The sequence below is a fragment of the Cetorhinus maximus genome, chromosome 4, assembly GCF_964194155.1.
Source record: "Cetorhinus maximus chromosome 4, sCetMax3.hap1.1, whole genome shotgun sequence".
Taxonomy (NCBI): Eukaryota; Metazoa; Chordata; class Chondrichthyes; order Lamniformes; family Cetorhinidae; genus Cetorhinus; species Cetorhinus maximus.
The window spans coordinates 45,160,100-45,182,295 of record NC_135882.1 but is presented as its reverse complement, the minus strand read 5'-3'; the positions used below and the strand labels follow the sequence as shown (position 1 = coordinate 45,182,295).

Here is a 22,196-nt window from a genome sequence, read left to right as displayed (position 1 = left end):
CATCATGCCAGAAAGCAGGATGAGGGTAAGCTGGCAATTGAGAAGGCAGGAACATACTGTCATCCTCAATGTTGCAGCGAGGCCGGATGCAGCAAATTCTGTTGCAGCAGAACCTATGATACTAAGGATCATCTCCCACCTGGGGCTGCGAGATACAGACGTCCTTATCCCCTGCCAGTTCTACCCTTCTATTGTGTGCCACCTTGTCCTGCTAGAGAGAGAGCAGAATGTCAGTGATTGTGCAACACTGCGTTTGAGTGATGTGGATGTGATGGCTGAAAAGCTGAAGGTATGTAGAGACAATGAGAGGTGGGTGAGACTAGCAGCACTGGTAGTTGTGCGAGGGTGACCTGGACTACCTAGATGTTTAGATACTGTCTTGAGTGTCAGGGAGTCCTGCTAGGTGAGTGGTACATTGAGCAGCCTGAGAAGTTAATGGAGGGATAGGTAGGAGATGTGATGTGACGATGCATTCACTGACCTTAACCATTAATTGAGGTTATTAACCTTCTCAAGGCACTACAGGTAGGCCCTTGGATCCAGACTCTAGGAATTAACCTGTGACCATTTGCTCCCACACTCTTCTGAAGAACCTCCTGGCCCTCCATGCAACCACAGCATCTCTACTCCTGCCCACCTCCAAAGCTAATTTCTCCAGTGGCCTCCACCTCAGAACTCTCTCTCTGCCCTAGTGTTCCATTTTACAGCTTTTAAATTCCAGCAATATTATTCAGTGCAACATGCCTTTAAAAGGGACAGCCTGCCTTTAAGAACAGAAGAACAGAGCACTGGTTGCCTGCACGGTCTGAACACAAGTGTTAGAAACCCTGATTAGCAGAGGCAGCCAGGAGCACAAAGAGGATGCCAGCAGTCAGCTTGGCTCTGCGATAAAATCAGGTAAATGAGATGGGAGCACCACGTTTGAGTGCTGTCCACTCCCAAAGGATCTATCACGGGCAGGTCACAAACCTGCAGCCTGCGATCAAAATGGGGCAAACAAATTTTTAGTCCTGTGTCTCAGTGAAGTTCTTCAATTTGATTGGTTGAGCAGGTATACAGTTGCTTGCCCTTTTAAGACAGGTCCCAGATACCCTGTTCAACGTAACACACACTTCTGGGTTTCTAAACACTGCAAATTCAAAAGCCCACAGAAAGTATGTGGGCAAGTAAAAGTGTAATGAACATCTAGCACCATTTATTCACCACTGACCACAAAATCCAGGCTAATATTTCACCCGGACGATTTTGATCATGCAGATTATTTCAGAATGGAATTATGGTGATTAATTTTGCTCTTTAATTACACACTTCAATTTTGCTTTAATTTTGTTTATAATTTTTTTTAAACAAAGCAACTAACTCCATGGTTTAATGTTGACTTACGTTCAGGAGGACTACTTTAGAAAATATTACTGCCATTAAAATAGGGCTGCTGTTCTGAAGCAATAGCGTTTCACTTAAGCAGAAACTTGCTTGCTCTCAAGATTGGGGCTAACAGCAGGAAAATGCTTCTACTTTCAGCATTAACATAGAATCAAAGAACGATACAACACAAAATTTGGCTTATTGTGCCCTTTCTGGCTGTTTGATAGCACCCTCCATGTAATACCACTCTCCTGTGCTTTCCTTTAAAACCTGACATTCTTTTTCCTTTCGAGTGTTTATCCCAATAGGTAGTGCGCCCAGATCACAACAACTTTTGTGTGAAAAGAAAAATAATTTTATCTCTGTTTCTTTATTGCCAATCATCTTAAATGTGCGTGCACTGGATACTAACTCTCTGCCACTGGAAATAATTTTTCCTTATTTACTCTATCAAACCCAGTCGCAATTCAAACGTTTCTATCAAATCTCCTCTTATCCTGTTCTGTTCTAAGGACAGCAACCCCATAACTCAAATCTCTCATTCTTGGTACTATTTTAGAAAATTGCTTCTACACCCTCGCCAAGATCAGGACATCCTCCCTGAATTCAGCTGAGAATCGAACACACTATTCCAGCTGAGGCCTAACCAATGTTTTACAAGCTTGTGAGCATAACTTACTCACTTTTGTACTCTATTCCTCTATGAAGGACAAGGGTCCCTTAAGCTTTCTTAATAGCCTTCTCAGCTAGTCCTGCCGCCTTCAAATATTTGTACACATACTTCAAAATTATATAATTTAGTTCATTTTCTGCTTTCTCATTCTTCCTACCAAAGTCTATCACTTTGTTGTTCTCTGCACTAAATTTCTGTCATGTTTGCCCATTTTGCAAGCCTTCCTGAAGTTTTAATAATTTTCTGAGTTTAATGGAAGTTAAGTAACATTCAAAGTGTGAAAAGAAATTATGCCAGTACCTGTGCAATATAATTAATAACCTATCCACCTCATTGTTTACCACATTTCCCAGTTGATCATCTGCAAATATAGGAATTATTCCCTACAAAACAAGTTCATATTATTAATACAGCATATCAAAAAGATCAGTGGTCCTAATACTAAACCCTGGGGAACGCTACTGTACACTTCCCCAAACTGAAAAACAATCATTTAACACCACTTGTCGCTTTCTGTCCATTAACTACTTCTGAATCTGTTGTCTTTGTCCCTTTAATTACAAGTTTATCACGTGGTACCTTGTCAAAGCCTTTAAGTTCAAATGTAGAATATCAAATACACTACCCTCATCGGCTCTCTCCACTACTTCAAAGAACTGGATCAAGTTAGTCAAACACAATTTGCCTTTAACAAATCCATGCTGACTTTTATTGTTATCCCATACTTTTCTGAATGTCAATTTAATTTTTTCCTGGATTATTTCCACCAAAAAGTTTCCCCATCACTGACATAACACTAACTGGCCTGTAATTGCTGAGTTTATACATTTTAATTTTTTTAAAAAAAAACAAGTGTGGAACAATAGCAATCAGCCGGTCCTCTCCCACTTTTATCCTAGGAGGATCGGAAGATTGTGGCTAAAGGCTCCACTATTTCTGTCCTTATTTCCCTCAGTAACTTAGGATGCAACCCAGCAACACCGGGTGACTTTTCAACATTGAGGACTAGCGACCATTTAAGTACATCTTCTTTATCCATTTTTATCCTTCCACTATTATTATTGCCTGCTCTTTGACTGTTACATGGATAGAATTCTCTTCTCTTATGAAAACAGATGTAAATTACCTACTTAGTACCTTTGTCATGCACTCTGTCTCCACAAGGTGAAATTTCTGGTCTCTAATTGGCTCAACCCTTCCTCTGACTACACTTTTAGTATTTGTGTGATCACTGAAGACTTTTGGGGTCCTTTTTATGTTGGTCATGAATCTACACTCACTCTTTGTCCCTCTTGTTCTCTTTTTAAGATCTTCTCTGTACTTTCCATATTCAGTTTGATTCACTTCTCTAAACTAAACCTCACCATAGGCCTCCTTTTTTGCTTCATTTTAACATCTCGGTCTTATTCATCCTAGGAAGCACTTTCTTGCCTCATCATGGGACTACCTCTACTCTGTAGCTAAATCATCTCCACTTTGAAGGCCTCAACTCACTGCTGTTAGTCCTCCTCTAGTTAAGTAGTTTTCAGTGCACTTGGTCTTTTTCCATAAATATTCCAAATCTGATGATATGATCTCTGTTTCCTAAATGCTATCCCACTGAATAATGCTCCATTTGCCTCACTTCATTCCCCAGAAGTAGATCCAGGGCTGCTTCTTTTCTTGTTAGTCTGGAAACACACTGATCACATTTGAAACACTCTTGTATACATTTCAGGAATTCCTCGACCTCTTTGCCATTTACACTGTTGCAATCCCAGTCTATATTAGGATAACAAAGGCCAGAGGATCACTATTCTGCAATTTTTGCAACTTTCTAGCCTGCTAATATGCTCCTCTATCTCCTTTCCACTATTTGGTGGCCCATAATAGACACAGTAGAGTAACAGCTCCTCTGGTGTTCCTTAATTCCAACCAAATAGACTGTCTTTGGCCCCTCAAGCACATCATCCCTTCCCAGTGTTGTAATAGCTTCTTTGATCAATACTGACACCAGAGCGTAATTTTATTCCTTCCCTACATTTCCTATTTTGTAGCTCAAAATATTAAGTTTCTAATTTTCCCCTTCTTTGAGGCAGGTCTTCCTTATTGTCAGTATAGCATAGTTCCATCTGTCAACTTGTGCCTGAAGCTGACCAACCTTATTTATTATTTTATTGTGTCGTAAAAATACTATAGTATCTGTCTTTAAGAAGGGGAAACAGGGCAAAATCAAGACTAGTCTATTACAGAAAACTTACCTAAATCAAGGAGTCTATCGCCTGGCCGGTTCCATTTCCAACCTTCCAGCTGCTGATGCTCGGTGTATTGAAGTCTACGATCATGGAACACAACGCGCACGATACTCTAGGATTGAAAAGGTACAGTCATAATTATTTTCCATGTAAAAAGGCAGTGAATCATGGAACTTTTGCCAAACTTGGCTATACTGTTAGGTAGTGGATACTGTACCCAAATTTTTTTAAAATCTACTATGGCGACTCTAAACGTAATTTTCTTTGCCTGCTGCTTAAGATAGTATAAATCTGTCCCAAGTTCAATCCTTAGTCTTGGCAAAGTTAATGTCTCTCAGCAAAGGTAGCAACAGGAGTGTTGCAACAGGAGGGAGGTGGGTGCAAGTGGCCAGGGCTCCTCTGCCAAATTATCTAGCAATGCTTGCCAGCAATGCATCTGTGGGGATACATGGCTCATACATCAAAATTAGTTTGCTTAATAAGAGCCCTGTCGACTTGCATCCACCTCCCTCCTGTTGTAGCTCTCCTATTGCTGAGACATAGTACATAGTGTACAGCTCTTTTTCAAATCTATATAACTGACTCTCTCAACACATTGGAGTTCTTGATCTTACTTGTGATCCTCTAAAGATTTTTCCTGTACTAAAGAAAAATCCACTATCGACCTAGATGAATAGTTATGAAATACGCCAACTGTGGCAAACAGAACACTTGGCACAATATCAGATCCAACTTTCTGGAACTTTCTTAGAGCTGCTTTAGTAGGAATTATTTGTCCAGCCAAAGGCTTCTCACCTATTGTCGAGATCCACATTATACATCAAGGAAAGCAACCACATTCAAATTATTACAATTAAGTACACATCAACATGCTTGAGTCTTCTATTTACATTGATAGTCATTGACTATTTGTTATTTAATGAAAAGATGACCCACCTTAACCATTTTTCCACTTATTTCTGGTAAATCTCCTATTTTTCGGTTATCTAGCATTCGGACTTCATAAGATTGACCTGTTGAAGTTCAAAAGTTAGTTTAAGCTACTAAGGTCTCAGTTCAAACCAACTACAAAGTAATGATCAATTCCAGTAAGATTGTTCAATGTGAGGCAATTGCAAGGTAATGACCAATGCAGTCGTTCAATTTAAATTCAGCTATTGGTTGAAAATAATTCACCAGTGCAAATTAAGCAAAATTATTGGAACAGCACAGCAGATTCTACAGGTAAACCAATATTGAAATACACAAGATCAAAGCATTTTGGTGCTGCAAGGTTCTATAAATTTGCATAATTCTTTTATCATTTACTTCCTGCCAACAGTACATAAATCCTCAAAATGTTTAAGTCTATTGCACATAAAGTTCTATCAAAACATCTGACTTATCTGTCAGCCACTTCCTCAAGAATCTGACATATTTGGTCAATGGGCTGTAGTTCAGGCTTTTCTATTGACCGTCCTCAACCTTCAGCCTCCTCCTTATTCTCACTTCCACTGACAGCAACATCAACAATTTCCATGTCTGCCAGCAATCTGGGCATCACGACTTATAAACAACAGGTTCAAAATTTACGCCAATTGGCCACAGAACGTTAGCTGCTTTGGGGGAGTTGAAGTTGGATTAAACAGTAAATTTTACTGGTCAAAGTCCATATCAAAACAAGCTTCTTTTTTTGCATGATTTGAATAAAGCACGTTTGAATTAAAAGTAGAGTGTACCAATAAAGTGGCTCAGTGCAAAGCAACTATAAAGTAATGACCATTGCCATTAAAAGACAAAATACTGCAGATGTTAGAAATCTTTATTGAGAAGAATTTATTTTACACAGCAAGTTATGATGATCTGAAGTGTGGGACAAGTAGATTCAATAGTAACTTTCAAAAGGGAATTGGGTCCATACTTGAAATGGAAATAATGGCAAGGCTGTACAAGAGAGCTACACAGACACAATAGGCCAAATGGCCTCATTCTGTGTTCTACAATTCTATGAAATCTGAAACAAAAAATAGAAAGTTCATTGTTAACCCTATTTTCCTCTCTCTAAAGATGAGACCTGATTATTTCCATTATTACCAGTGGTTTGGTGGAGAAACTATTTAATTGAAGAACACTGCTACAGAGCGGAATTGCTGTGAGTTTAGGGAGGAGGGGAGAGAGGTGTTCTTTTATTTTTCTTTCTTTCTCAGCCTGCAGGAGTTGAAAAGCTGCATGAGAGGGCTGAGTTTTGAAAACATCCAAGAGTGGCATCACAGGAGGAGCACAAGTTCATCGGTTGGTGAGAAACAGCTATTAAGGGAGGATCTTCCAAGTAGCTGAAAATTAGAAAAACACATTCTTCTTAAAAGGAGGAGCTAATTAGATTTCAACAAGAAACATAAGCAATAGGGAAGTAAAGTTAAGTAAAGACCAAGTAAAATAAAGTAGTATCAGTAAACCAAAGTAAAATAAAGTCAACATAAGGGAAGTAATTGAAGCAAAGGCAGGAGAGCTCGGTCGCATGGAATGTGTGTCCTGTAATATGTGGGAAGGCATGGACACTGTTGGCATGCGAGGCAACCACATGTGCAGGAAGTGTCACCAGCTGCAGAATCTTGAACTCGGATTTCGGAGCTTGAGCGGCGACTCGACTCTCTGCGGCGCATCCTCAAGGCTGAAAGCTATGTGGATTGCACGTTCAGAGGTGGTCATACCAGAGCTTAGGAGCCTGGAGGCAGAAAGGGAATGGGTGACCACCAGGCAGTCCAAGAGAACTAGGCAGATACTACAGGAGACCCCTGGGGTCCCACTCGCCAATCGGTTTTCCATTTTGGATACTGCTAAGGGTGTTGGTTCCTTGGAGGAGTGCAGTCAGAGCCTGGTTTGTGGCAGCACAGGCGGCTCTGCTGTACAGGAGGGGAAGAAGAAGGAGGGAAGATTAGTAGTGATAGGGGATTTGTTAGTTAGGGCAATCAGACAGGCATTTCAGTGCCGTAGACATGTCTCCAGGATGGTATGTTGCCTCCCTGGTGCCAGGGTCAATTATGTCATGGAGCAGCTACAGGACTTTCTTCTGGAGACAGCAATCAGCCAGACGTCAAGGTCCGTGTTGGTACCAATGACTTAGGTAGGAAAGGGAATGAGATCCTGAACACAAATTTCAGGGAGCTAGGAGCGAGATTGGAAAGCAGGACCTCTAAAACAGTAATCGCAGGATTACTCCCAGTCCCACGTGCTAGTGAGTATAGGAACAGAGAATTGAGCAATTGAACATGTGGCTGGAAAGCTGGTGTAGGGAGGGCATCAGATTTCTGGGGCAGTAGGACTGGTTCTGGGGAAGATGGAACCTTTACAAGCCAGACAGTCTACACCTGAACAGGGCTGGGACGAATATCCTTGCAGGGAAATTTGCTAGTGCTGTTGGGTGTTGGGGTTAAACTAAATTGGCAGGGGGCTGGGAACCTGAGGGCTAATTCAGAGTAGAGAATGGGAGATGGAGAATTAGTGAATGACTCTGAAAAACAGAAGCAGCACAGGTTAAAAAGTGTACAGCACAGGAACTTGGCAGTGTTAAAGGGTGTATATGTAAATGCAAGGAATATAGCAAATAAAGCTGATGAGCTGAGGGCACAGATAGATACATGGCAGCATGATATCATCACTATAACAGAAAGTTATGGCAGACCAACATCCCTGGATATTGAGTTTTCAGGCAGGATTGATGGGAATAAAATTGGTGGAGTGTAGCATTATTGGTTAAAGAAACAATTACAGATGAGAGAAGGGATGAAATATTAAATGAAGTATCAAATGAGGCCGTATGGGTTGTGCTCAGAAATAAAAAAGGGGCAGCCACATTGCTAGGAATGCACTATAGACCCCCAAATATTGGAAGGGAGTTAGAAGAGCAAATATATAGGCAAATTTCTGAGTGCAAAAACAATGGGCCAGTAATAGTTGGAGACCTCAACTACCCTAATATCAACTGGGATACGAACAGTGTGAAGGACACAGAGGGCACAAAATTCTTGGACTGCATTCAAGAAAGCATTTTCAGCCAGCGTGTAACAAGCCCAACAAGAGGGGGCACAATTCTAGATTTAGTATTAGGAAATGAAGTTGGGCAAGTGGATGAAGTAGCAGTGGGGAACCATTTTGGAGATAATGACCATAATACAGTTAAATTTAGCTTAATGATGGAAAAGGACAAAGATAGAACAGAAGTAAAAGTTCCAAGTTGGGAGAAGACAAATTTTAAAAGCTGAGAGGTGAACTGGCAAAAGAGGACTTGATACAACTACTGGAAGGGAAAAGTGTGTCAAATCGGGGGAAATATTCAAAAGCAAGATTCTACGGGCACAGTGTACGCATGTTCCCAAAAAGAAAAATGGTGGTACAGCCAAATCTAGCCCCCGCTGGTTATCCAGAAGCATAGAGTGTAAAATAAAGCAGAAAGAGAGAGCTTCTGACAGTCACAAAATGCTCAACACTGTGGAAAGCCTACATCAGCACAGGAAGTACAGGGGTGAAATAAAAAGGATTAGGAAAACAAAGAGAGGATACAAAAAAACACTGGCAGGTAAAATCAAAAACCCTAAGATGTTTTACCAATACATTAAGAGCAAGAGGATAACTTAGGAAAAGGTAGGTCCTATCAGAGATGTACATGGTAACTTGTGCATTGATGTTGAAGATGTGGGCAGGGTTCTCAATGAGTACTTTGTCTCTGTCTTCATTGAGGAGAGGGATGTTGCAGACATTCTAGCTAAAGAGGAAGAGATTGAAATATTAGAAACAATAAGCATTGTGAGAGAGGAAGTACTGGAGGGACTGACATCCTTGGAGGTGGATAAATCACCAGGCCCAGATGGATTTATCCCAGGCTATTAAAGGAAGCTAGAGAGGAAATAGTGTATGCTCTGAGGATCATTTTCCAATCCTCAGTAGATACAGGCGAGGTACGGGAGGATTGGAGGTCTGTGAACATTGCACCAATATTTAAAAAGGGTGCCAGGGATAGGCCAGAAGATTATAGGCCGGTCATTCTGACTTCGGTGATGGGCAAATTATTGGTATCAATTCTGAGACACAGTATAATCTATCACTTAGAAAAGCACAGATTGATCAGGAATAGTCAACATGGTTTTGTTAGGGGAAGATCGTGTCTTACTAACTTAATAGAATTTTTTGAGGAAGTAACAAGAAGGATTGATGAGGGTAGTGCAGTGGATGTTGTCTACATGGATTTTAGTAAGGAATCTGACAAGGTCCCACATGGCAGACTGGTTAGAAAACTGAGGTTCCATGGGATACAGGGGAAGGAGGCGAGTTGGATCTAAAATTGGCTCAGTAACAGGAAATAAAGGGTAATGGTCGATGGATGCATTTGCAAGTGGAAACAGTGACATTCCACAGGGCTCAGTATTGGGGCCCTTGCTATTTGACGTATATATTAACGATTTGGACTTAAACATGAGAGGCATGATTGGGAAATCTGCAGGCATCACAAAACTTGTCCGCGTAGTTGCTGGTGAAGAGGATAGCTGTTGTCTCCAGAACGATATCAATGGTCTGGAGTGGCGGAAAAGTGGCAAACGGAATTCAATCCAGAGAAGTATAAGGTTTGGGGGAGGCATTTGGGGAGGGCAAACAAAAAGTTAGGGAATACTGAATAAATGGGAGGCTATTGAGAGGGGTAGAGGAAGTGAGAGGCCTTGGAGTCCACAGGCTCCCAAACATGGCAGGACAAATGGATAAGGGGATAAAGAAAGCATTTGGAATGCTTTCCTTTATTGGACGAGGTATTGAATACAAAAGCAGGGATATAATGCTGGAACTGTATAAAACACTGGTTAGGCCACAGTTGGAATTTTGTGTACAGTTTTGGTCATCACATTACAGGAAGGACATAATTGCTCTGGAGAGAGCACAGGAGAGATTTACAAGAATGTTGCCAGGACTTGAAAATTGCAGCTATGAAGAAAGATTGGATAGGCTAGGGTTATTTTCCTTAGAACATAGGAGGCTGAGGGGTGACCTAATTGAGTTGTACAAAATTGAGGGGCCCAGATACAGTGCAGGAAAGACCCGTATCCCCTAGCTGAGGGTTCAATTAACAGGGGGCATAGATTTACAGTAATCGGTGAAAGGATTAGAAGTAACACACGGAAAACTTATTAACCCAGAGGGTAGTGGGCATCTGGAATTCACTCCCCAGATTGGTGGTTGAGGCTGAAACATTCAACTCATTTAAAAGATGCCTGGATATGCACCTCAAGTGCTGTAACCTGCAAGGCTACGAACCAGATGCTGGAAAGTGGGATTTAAAATGAGCAGCTAGTTTCTTTTCTCTTTTTATGGCCAGCACAAATACAATGGGCTGAATGGCCTTGTACTGCACCATAACTTTTCTATGGTTCAAAAACAAACATGTTCATATTGTTACTGTTTACATACAAAATAATCTGTATCCATAGCCACTTAAAGGCTTCTCAAACATTTGAAAGGTTGCCAGTTATGAATGTAATAGAATATTCAGTTAACTGGATCAATTCTGCATAGGAACACAATAGGGAGGTCATTCAGCCACTCAAGCTTGTTCCATCATTCAATTAGAACATGGCTGATCTGTACCTCAACTCCATTTATCCATCATTACACCATATCCTTTATCACCCTTATCCAAAAATCCATCAATCTGAATCTTAATTTTTAACTGAACCACATCCACACCCTCCTGCAGAGTAAATTAAGATTTCGACTGCCCTTCAACTGTACTGAAGTGCTTCCATATGACCTGGTTCCAATTTTAAGATTGTGTTCTCCTCCTCTTGGTACATTTGGTAGTGCAAAACTTGAGTATTGCTGAAAAAAGACACTTGCTGTCAAAGCTTATCGTCTTGCACTCATCAGGACAATTAGCAAGAACACCAAATTGTGAAGGAAACAACAATTTATACTGCATGAGAAGAGGATGCTGATTGGTTGGCAAGTGGACTCTGATTGGTAGAGGCACTGCAATGAAGAATGCGCAGTTAACTGATAACTGACAGTTAACTGCCTAGCTTTGTTTAAATTCAAACCAGGCAGGTTGACTCCGATAGGTCAAAGCATTGCCCTGGGGGATGAACCAGGGGATGGCTGTTACCTATTTTGTTTAGTTGAAAATGGTGCAGTGTGTACACATGTTCCTTCTGTCTGCAAAGGACAGGGCCCTATATTAATATGTGTAGCTTCTAACACATGTTAAGTGAGCCATGCTGCGTGTCTGATAATCTTAAATTGGTTGTCAGTGTAATTCTTAGCACACTCAGGATTGCTTAGCAAATGTGGCCCAATTGTGGAATCGCATCTAATCTTGGGCACAATGTTTTGAGTTTTGCAAACGCAAGCTGGTTGCGTAGTCAGTACTTTGTCTGTTGCGAGCAATAGCACTATATCACAGCCATCCAGACTTGCTGCTATTGTCTGAACCAGTATTCATTAAACTTATGAATTCAGCAACTCATGGAGTTGAGTTTAAACAACATCATGTATGTCTAAAAAGGTGGTGTTGCCATGGGATTTCATCTAGGCTCTGCTCTCACAAACATCTTTGCTGGGTTTCATAAGAAACATGTCTTCGATGGAATGACACCCAACCTTCTATCCCTTGCACAATTCTGATATGTAGATGATATGTTTGCTATATTTGATTCCACAGCTGCATGCAAGAATTTGCTTACACACCTTAAGTGGCTCCATCCTGTGCTCAAATCCACCTTTGAAATGGAGCAGTCAAATGAGCTCACTTTCCTTGATGTGCTGGTTGAGAAATCTGCCAGTGGGTTCTCTACTACTGTCTACTGCAATCCTAGATTCAATGGTCAATATACGCCTTGGGATTCCTGCAGTTCCATGTGCTAGGAGATTGGCCTTATTGGCAACCGCGTTAATAAGGCCCGAGCCATTTGCTCACCTTCAAGCCTGATGCTGAAATAGGGTGCAGAGGCCATCCCACTGGATAATGGCTATCCTGATCAGATCACTGCTTGCCGTATATCACGCAAACTCATGAATGAGCCTAAGGCCATCACTTTTGGCCCTGAAAATTGCCCAGTCTACCTTTCTAAAATCTGTGCAACAGTTGAAGCTAGCTGTTTCATACTGCTACTACAATGGTATTCGTCACTAACAGGATGCTACCATCAAGCCAAAAAGACGTTCTGCCTATCATACAGAAGAGTAATGTGGTATACGAACTTCAGTGCTGGTGTGATGCTAGGCACATAGGTCGTATGTCCCAAAGACTGGCAGATTGTATCAAACAACATGTCCCTTCAGCTGTTCACAACAGACAAAGTACTGACTATACCCAACCAGCCCATACTTGCAAAACTCAAAACAGTGTCCAGGATTAGATGTGATTCCGCAATTGGACAACATATGCTGAACAATCCTGAGTGTGCTAAGTATTACACTGACAAACAATTTAAGGTTATCAGTCGGGTTCACAGCATGGCTCACTTACGCATGCTAGAAGCTATATATGTTAATACACAGGGCCCTGTCCTTTGCATGCAGAAGGAACATGTAAATACGTTATACTTTTTTCATCTAAACAAAACAGGCAACACCCATCCCCTGGGTCATCCCCCAGGGTAATGCCTTGATCAGAGTCAACTCATCTGATGTAAATTTAAACAAAATTGGCAGTTAACTATCAGTTATTAGTTAACTGGTGTATTCTTCATGGTAATGACTTAACCAGAGTCCACTTGCCAACCAATCAGCACTCTCTTCTCATGCAGTATAAACTGTTGTTCCCTTTACAATTTGGTATTCTTGCGAATTGTCCTGATGAGTGCAAAACGAAAAGCTTCGACAGCATGTCTTTTTTCAGCAATCTTCTTGGTACATTCACAAAAACAAATAATTTCTCTGTATATACCCTCAATTAGATCATCTCAACATTCTAACTCAAGGAAATACAAAACAAGTTTACACTATTTGTCCTCAATTTAACCTATTAATTCATTCTGGGGAATCTGTGTATGCATTTTCTATATTACAGCTGTAATATCTTGACTGCATCAGACTGATAGATGAAAGATACACAAAACAGCATCTAATCAACACACAAACAAAAATTGTGATCTACAGTGGCATATCTACATCTCCAAGCAAAAATCTAGAAACTCAACAAGGACTCAACTTAGAAAATTCCAAATGATGCAAAGAGACAGGCAAGGGGAATGTGTGGAGTCTGATCAACTGAACATATCCACAAGGTTCACAGATTAGCATATGTTTACCTGAAATGTACAGAGGTGTTCAGGTACTCCTAACTCAAGCAGTATATATGTTTTACATTACTGACCTATGCAATTTATCAGACACAAAATATTGATGACAACACGGCACTGATATTATAAAACAGGATTAATATCAGCTGTGTCCATGGCAACAACTAAACATCTTTTGAGCATGCCGGTGGCGCAATAATCACTGATTGGCATGATGGCCAGTCACTATCTTTGACCTCAAACACCTACACTTCTGTTGCTTATGACCCAAAATCATGGAGTTGCATCAAAGCACAACCCAGACCTCAATCCTGTCCTCCGTCCCCAGTCATTGTACCTAGGCAGCCCATTGTCATATTGGACTATGAAGCAATCCATTGCTGATATATTCTCAATCCACCAGTGAAACCTAACCTGAGAAATAACACTGGACAGAGCACCAAGCAGAGGTCAGACACTTGCTCGTAGACAAGAAGTGAAGTGAACATCACCTATCTTCCTCAACCATTACAGGCTATTACTTTTTTTTAAAATCTGCATTTTTTTGTTAGAGGCACTCATGCATTCTCATTCTTCAAAAAAAAATTAGTGATCCAGTTCTTTCACGTCGAAAGGGGAATCCAAAGGCATGGATCTTTCAAAGGACATAGATCTTCAGGGGCTAGGAAAATAGCACAAAACAGATTTGTGCTAACCATCAGTGCCATATTGATGTACACCATGCCCTTTCAATTCTGAAAGGTACACATCATAAACAAGTTTGGAAAAGATTTAAAGCTATAGGAATGAGTACACATAGTAAATTAAACATAACAGTGAGAAATGTGAAGTATTTAATAAGTCCAAGTTTATTCAATGAAGGGGGATGAATTTGTGCAGGGGTTTTACAATGGGGAACAGACTGAACACATCACTTTCAATGTTGAATGCAGTGAGACAGTTTAAAGTTAAAACAAATGTTTAGATATACAGTTCGCAGCTTTCATTTAGAAAGAGCTTTGAACAGTTTTTTTTTCAAATATCATTGACACTCCAAAGATGAAATAAAAACTAAATAGGAACAGATAAGGAAATGGAAGACAAATTTTGAAGGCAGTGATTAGGAGGAGTGACCAAAGCTCCAATGGTAGTCAACAAGCTCTACAGCATCCAGATGTGTGTGGTACATTTGATCAGTTTTCTGCTGTTGGACTCAATATTCAACCCATTCACCACTGGCATATATGGCTGGAGTAGATATCACCTGCAGGATGCACTACAGCAACTTGTCAAGCATTTCCCTGTCATCGACAACACCCACTAAAAAGGACAAAAGCAGCAACATCATGGAAACACAATTACCCCCAAGTCGCACACCATCCTATCTTGGACATGTACCACTGTTCGTTCAACATCACTGGATAAACAATGAGATGAGGGTGCACCTAAATAGGGCCAGGACTCAGTTCCTTGTGGGGTGTTTTGCTAGTGCAATTGGAGAGTATTTAAACAAACTTGGCAGAGGTGTGGGAACCAGAAGGCAATTTCAAAGAAAACCACGTTGCACCGTATACTGGGAGAGATAGATAGCGCTCGAATATGGAATAGTAAGTTAATAGGTGGGGTCAGAGTTGGGAAGAAAGTAATAAAGTCTAAATCAGGGCTACTGCTCATATATGTGAATGCACCAAGTATGGCAAATAAGATTAGTGAGTTACAGGTGCAGATTGCAAGTCAGAGACACTTCAGGAGAGATTAAAACAACGAGACTTCTAGAGAGGGGCTTAAATAGCTGAGAAGAGGAGAGTGTGCGGTGAGACTTTGGTGAAGTTTAAACAGCTAGGTGACAGATCAGTCTGTGGACCCACTGCGTTCAGAGAAAAAAGTGAACATCACAGAGAAACAGATAAGTGATTGGTTGGTGAGTATTTTGCTTGTTTATCTTAAAAAACTCGTATAATTTAGTAATTGTAAGGTTTTATTAGTATTAGTATAGTTTACTAGCAGTAGCAAAGTTCAGTGGGAGTAGCAGAGTTCATTAATTATAAACTAATTAATAATAATAAATTAATTAACTCATAATAAAGATGGCGGGGCAGATAATTTGTTACCCCTGTAAAACATGAGGTGACACCAGCGTGATCCAAGGCAAACACATCTGCACTAAGTTTTTGCAGCTTGAGGAGCTTTGGTTCAAGAGTCATTGGACTAGAGACAGAGCTGCAGACACTGCGATGCATCAGAGTGGGAGGAAGTTACCTGGACACTTTGTACCAGGAGGCAGACACACCCCTTAGGATAGGGTCTTCTGATTTGGTCAGCGGTCAGGGACAGAAGGGTGTGACTGTGGGTTATTCAGGTATGGGCAGCCAGAAGGAAGAAGTGGAGGAGCCTCAGCCTTTGCAATTGTCCAACAGGTTTGAGGTTCTTGCAGCCTGTATGGATGAAAGTAGTGGCTGCAGGGTGGATGAGCAAACTGAGCATGGCACCATGGTACAGGAAGCCATTCAAGTGGGGGAGAGATGGGATGGGGTGGAGTTAGTAGGAATGTAGTGGTAGTTGGGGACAATATAGTTGTGGATAGACAGTTTTCTGCAGCCAAGAGCGTAAATCCAAATGGTTATATTGCCTAACTGGTGCCAGAGTTTGGGACAACTGCTCAGGGTTGGAGAGAAACATGCAGTGGGAGGGGGGAGGACACAGTTGTCATAGCCCACATTGGTACCAATGACCTAGATACGAGTAGGTAAGATGTTCTGCTTGGAGAGTATGAGCAACTAGGGGCCAAATTAAAAAGCACAACATCAAAGGTAATAATCTCTGATTTATTACCTGAGCCACGAGCAAATTGGCATGGGGTAAATAAGATATGAGAGAAGAATGCATGACTCAAAGTTTGGTATGGGAGAAACGGGTTTCAATTCATGAGGCACTGGTACCAATAATGGGGAAAGTGGGAGCTGTAGCATTGGGACAGTCTACACCCGAACCATGCTGGCACCAGTGTTCTGGTGAGCTTTATACCAAGGTGGTAGAGAGTGCTTTAAATTAAATGGGGGGGTGGGGGGAGAGTAATCATGCAAGAGATGTAGTAAATCAACAGGAAACAAGGTAAAGGAGCAAATTAGCGATTTGGGCAATGATAACCAGAGTATGGCAGGATGGGACAGAGAGTACAAACTTAAAAGTGCACCAGCAGATAAGGCCAGAGGGTGCAAAAATGGCGAAAACACAAAGGCTCTATATCTGAATGTGTGCAGCCTTCATAACAAAATGGGTGAATTGTTTGCACAAATAGGAAGAAATATGTATGACCTGATAGCCATAACACAGACATGGTTACAGGGTGACCAAGGGTGGGACCCAAAATATTGAAGGGTATTTAACATTTCGAAAAGATAGGAAGCTAGGAAAAGGTAGTAGGATAGTTCTGTTAATTAAAGATGTCATTGGTACAGTAATGACAGATGACACTGGCTCAAAACAGCAAGATGTAAAATCAGTTTGGGTAGAGATAAGAAATAGTAATGGTAAGGGGTCGCTTGTGGGAGTAGTTTATAGGCCCCCTAACAGTAGTTATGCAGTAGGACAGTGTAATCAGGTAGAAATAAATGGGGCATGTAAGAAAGGCACCGCAAAAATTATGGGTGACTTTAATCTACGACTAGGTTGGGTGAATCAAATTGGCAAAGGTAACCTGTAACATGAATTCATAGCCTGTATTTGGGACAATTCCTTAGGGCAGCATATTCTGCAGTCAACCAGGGAGCATTTTGTTACAAATGCTGCGCACATTCAGATACAGAGCCTTTAACTCTGTCTGGACCTGGTAATGAGCAACGAGACAGGATTAATCCATAACCTAGTAGTAAAGGAGTCTCTTGGTCTCAGCGATCATAATATGATAGAATTTCATATCCAGTTTGAAGGGGAGAAGTGTGAGTCTAAGACTAGTGTTTTAAACCTGAATAGAGGTAATTATAAGGTTATGAAAGCAGATCCAATTAATGTGAATTGGAAAAATAGGTTAAAAGGTAGGATGGTAGACTTTTAAGGAGATATTTATTAACTTTCAGCAAAGGTTTATCCCAATGAGAAAGAAATACTCTTTGAGACGGATGCATAAGCTGAATAAGGAAATTAAAGGAAAGTATCAAATTGAAAGAAACACTGTACAAATCTACAAAGACTAGTGGTAGGTCAAGAGGTTGGTCACTTTTAAGAGCCAGCAAAGAATGACTACAAAAAGGAGGGAGAAAGAATAGTATGAGAGGAAGCTAGATACTAATGTAAAAACCGATAGTAAGGGTTTCTACAAGTATTTAAAAAGGAAAACAGTAACTAAAACTAGTGTTGGTCCTCTGGAGACTCAGCCTGGGAAACTGATAATGGAAAACAAGCAAATGGCAGAAGCATTGAACAAGTATTTTGTGTCTGTCTTCACTTTAGAAGACTTAGAAAATTTCTGGAGGGAGGAACATAAAACAATCTCAATAGTTAGGGAAAAGGTGCTGGGAAAACTATAAGACCTAAAAGCTGACAAGTCCCCAGGACCAGATGGCCTGCATCCTAGGATCTTAAAGGAAGTGGCTGAAGAGATAGTAGGTGCATTGGTTATAATCTTCCGAAATTCCATAGATCCTGGAAGGGTCCCAGTGGATTGGAAAATAGCTAATGTAACACCTTTATTCAAGAAAGGAAGGAGACAGAAAGCAGGAAACTACAAGCCAGTTAGTCTATCATCTGTCATTGGGAAATTGCTAGAGTCGATCATTAAGGAGGTCATAGCAGGATACTTCGAAAATCATAATGTGATCAGGCAGAGTCAACATGGGTTTGCGAAAGGGAAATAGTGTTTAACTAATTCATTAGAGTTCTTTGAGGAAGTAATAAGCAAGGTGGATAAGGGGATCCTGTAGATGTGGTGTATTGGATTTCCAGAAGGCATTTGATAAGGTGCCACATCAAAGGTTACTATACAAGATAAGATTACATGGTGTAGGGGGTAACATATTAGCATGGAAAAGGATTGGTTATCTAACAGGAAGCAGACATTAGGCATAAATGGGTCTTTTTCAGGTTAACAAGCTATAACAAGTGGAGTGCCACAGCAATCGGTGCTGAGGCCTCAATTATTTACAATCTACATCAATGATCTGGATAAAGGAACCGAATGTATGGTAGCTAAATTTGTTGATGACACCAAGATAGGCAGGAAAGTAAGTTGTCAAGGAGGTAGAGAGTCTACAAAGGGATATAGACAGGTTATGAGAGAGGGCAAAAATTTGGCAGATGGAGCATAATGTGGGAAAATGTAAACTTGTCCACTTTGGCAGGAAGAATAGAAAATCAGTACACTATTTAAATGGAGAGAAATTGCAGAGCCCAGCCGTACAGAGAGATCTGGGTGTCCTGGTACATGAATAAGTTAGTATGCAGGTACAGCAAGTGATGAGGAAGGCAAATGGAATGTTGGCATTTACTGCAAGGGGAATGGGATATAAAAGTAGGGAAGTTTCACTGCAGCTGTATGGGGCTTTGGTGAGACCACATCTGGAATTCCGCGTGCAGTTTTGGTTTGCTTATTTGAAAGAAGATATAATTGTGTTTGAGGCAGTACAGAGAAGGTTCACTTGACTCATTCCTGGGATGAGGTGTTTATCTTACGAAGAAAAGTTTAATAGGTTGGGGCCATACCCATTGGAATTTTGAAGAATGAGTGGTGATCTTATTGAAACATAAAAGATCCCATGGGGATTTGATAGGGTAGATATCAGGAGGATGTTTCCACTTGTGGGAGAAACTAGAACAAGGGACACAGTTTAAGAATAAGACGTCCACTATTGAACACGGAGATGAGGAGAAGTTTTTTTCTCTCAAAGGGTCGTTAATATGTGGAATTCTCTTTCCCAGACAACAGTGGATGCTGGGGCATTGAACTTATTCAAGGCAGGGTTAGACAGATTTTTGATAGACAAGGGAGTCAAGGGTTATGAGGGTAGATGGCAAATTGGGGTTGACCACAACCAAGTCAGCCATGATCTTATTGGATGGCAGAGCAAATTCCAAAGGCTGAATGGTCTACACCTGCTCGCTCCTAAGTCCTATGTTGTGATTATAACAGAGACCTGGCTCAAAGAACAGAAGGGCTGGGTGTTAAATATTCCTGGGTACAAGTTGTTCAGGAAAGATAGGAAAGGTAGAAAAGGGGGAAGGGGTGGCAGTATGATTGAGGAGAGCATTGCAATGCAGGAGAAATAGAGGATGTCCCAGAGGGGTCAAAGACAGAACCATTTGGCTTGAGCTAAGGAACAAAAATTATTTAATCACATTGCTCGGTGCAGTCTATAGACCACCAACTAGTGGGAAGGATGCAGAAGAACAAGTTTGCAAGAAATTACAGAGAGGTGCAAACATTACAGAGTAGTTATAATGGGGGACTTAAATTACCAGAATATAGTAATGGTGTAAAAGGTGGGAGGCAAGATTTCCTAGAGTGCGTTAAGGAGAATTTTCTGTGGCAGTTAGGTTTCCAGTCCAACAAGAAAGGAGGCACTGCTAGACCTGGTCTTGGGAAAATAGGTCAAGTGGACCAAGTGTCAGTAGGAGAACATTCAGGGGACAGCGATGGAAAAGGGTAACAGAGTAAAAGCAATTAACTGGGGGAAAGCCAACTTCAAGGGGATCAGAACTGATCTGGGCCAAATAAACTGGAGATAAAGGTTGGCAGGAAAAACGGTAACTGAACAGTGGGCTACCTTCAAAGAAGAGACAGTTAAGGCAAAGTCAAAGTATATTCCTTTGAAAAGGAAAGGTAAGGCAAACAAATCCAGAGCACTCTGGATGACAAAAGAGATAGAAATTAAGATAAAGAGAAAAAAGTGTGCTTATGGCAGATGTCAGGTAGAAAATACAATTTAGAAAAAGGATAAATGTAGAAGGTTCAGAGGAGAGGTGAATAAGCAAATAAGAGAGGCAAGAAGAGTATGAAAAGAGACTTGCAGCTAACGTAAAAAATAATCATAAGTCTTCCATAGGCATATAAATAGTAAAAGAGTGGTAAAGAGAGATTAGGGCCTAAAAAGGGGATTTACACATGGTGGCAGAAGACATTGCTGAGGTCTTAAATGAATATTTTACATCTATCTTTACCAAGGAAGATAATGCTACACAGACCATGGTGGAAGAGGGGGTAATTCAGACAGTAGAAGCGTTTAAAATTGATAAAGATGTGGTAGTGGATAGGCTATCTGTACATAAAAATAGATAAGAAACCCCAAGACCAGATGAGATGCATCCACGAATACTGAGGAAAGTGAAAGTGAAAATTGCGGAGGCACTGGCCATCATTTTTCAGTCTTTCTTTGACACAGGGGTGGTGCCACAGGACTGGAGAAAGGCAAACATTACACCCTTACTCAAAAAAAACGGTGTAAAGACAAGCCCAGCAACTACATGCCAGTCAGTTTATCTTTGGAGGTGGGGAAACTTCTAGAAACAATAATTCGGGACAAAGTTAAGTCACCTGGACAAACGCAGGTTGATTAAGGAAAGCCAGCATGGAGTTCTTAAGGGAAAATCGTGTTTAACCAATTTGCTGGAGTTTTTTTTGAAGAGGTAACAGAGAAAGCTGAGGAGGAGTACATGGACCCCCAAAAAGCATTTGATACAGTGCCACACAACAGACGTATGGGCAAAGTTATAGCTCGTGGAATAAAAGAGAAAGTAGCAACATGGATACGAAATTGGCTGAGTGACAGGAAACAACGAGTAGTGGTTAGTGGATGTTTTTCAAGCTGGAGGAAGGTTTGTACTGGAGTTCCACAGGGGTCAGCGTTGGGACCCTTGCTTTTCCTGATATATATTAATAACCTAGACCTTGGTGTACAGGGCATAATTTCAAAATTTGTGGATGATACAAAACTTGGATGCACTGTCAACTGTGAGGGGAAATAGTCTAGAACTTCAAAAGGACATAGACAAGTTGAAGAAATGTGAAGTGATTAGTTTTGGTCCGAAGAACATGGAGACAATTTAAGACAAATGGTACACTTTACAAGGGGCGGTGGACTTGGGTGTATATGTGCATAAGTCATTGAAGGTGGCAGAACAGGTTGAGGGAGCAGTTAATAAAGCATGCAGTACCCTAGGTTTTATAAATAGGGCATTGAGAACAAGAGCCAGGAAGTTATGTTGAACTTATAGGACACTGGTCCTTTGTATTGTGTCCAGTTATGGCGCCACACTTTAGGAAGACATTGCAGAGAGTGCAGAAAAGATCCACGAGAATGGTTCCAAAGATGAAGAACTCCAGCTATGAAGATAGTTTGGAGAAGTTAGAGCTGTTTTCCATGGAAAAAAGAGGAGACTGAGTCAAGATTTGATATGGGTATTCAATATCATGAGGGGTTTGGACAGGGGTAGGGAGAAACTATTCCCACTTGTGTAAAGATAGAGAACGAGGGGGCACAGATTTAAAGTAATATGCAAAAGAAGCAAAGCAATATGAGAAAAAACTTTTTCACACAAGTGGTTAAAGTCTAGAATGCACTGCCCGAGAATGTGGTCGAGGCACATTCAATTGAGGCATTCAAAAAGGAATCAGGCTGTTATTTGAAGAGGAAGAATGTGCAGGGTTATGCGGAGGAGTTGGGATAATGGCACTAAGTAAATTGTCCACTCGGA

General features: G+C 40.9%; 1 protein-coding gene across 3 annotated transcripts in view; it reads right to left on the bottom strand.

Moving 5' to 3' along the window:
• The window catches only part of LOC144679587 (upstream-binding protein 1-like), a 132,957-nt gene that overhangs the window by 70,041 nt on the left and 40,720 nt on the right, over nucleotides 1-22,196 (bottom strand). For all 3 annotated transcript variants that reach the window (XM_078540124.1, XM_078540122.1, XM_078540123.1), the window contains 2 exons: nucleotides 5,209-5,285; nucleotides 4,279-4,384 (listed from right to left, as the gene is read on the bottom strand). In XM_078540124.1, the coding sequence (XP_078396250.1) occupies nucleotides 4,279-4,384; nucleotides 5,209-5,265 (163 nt within the window). In that variant the 5' untranslated portion in view covers nucleotides 5,266-5,285. The remainder of the gene's footprint in view (nucleotides 1-4,278; nucleotides 4,385-5,208; nucleotides 5,286-22,196) is intronic.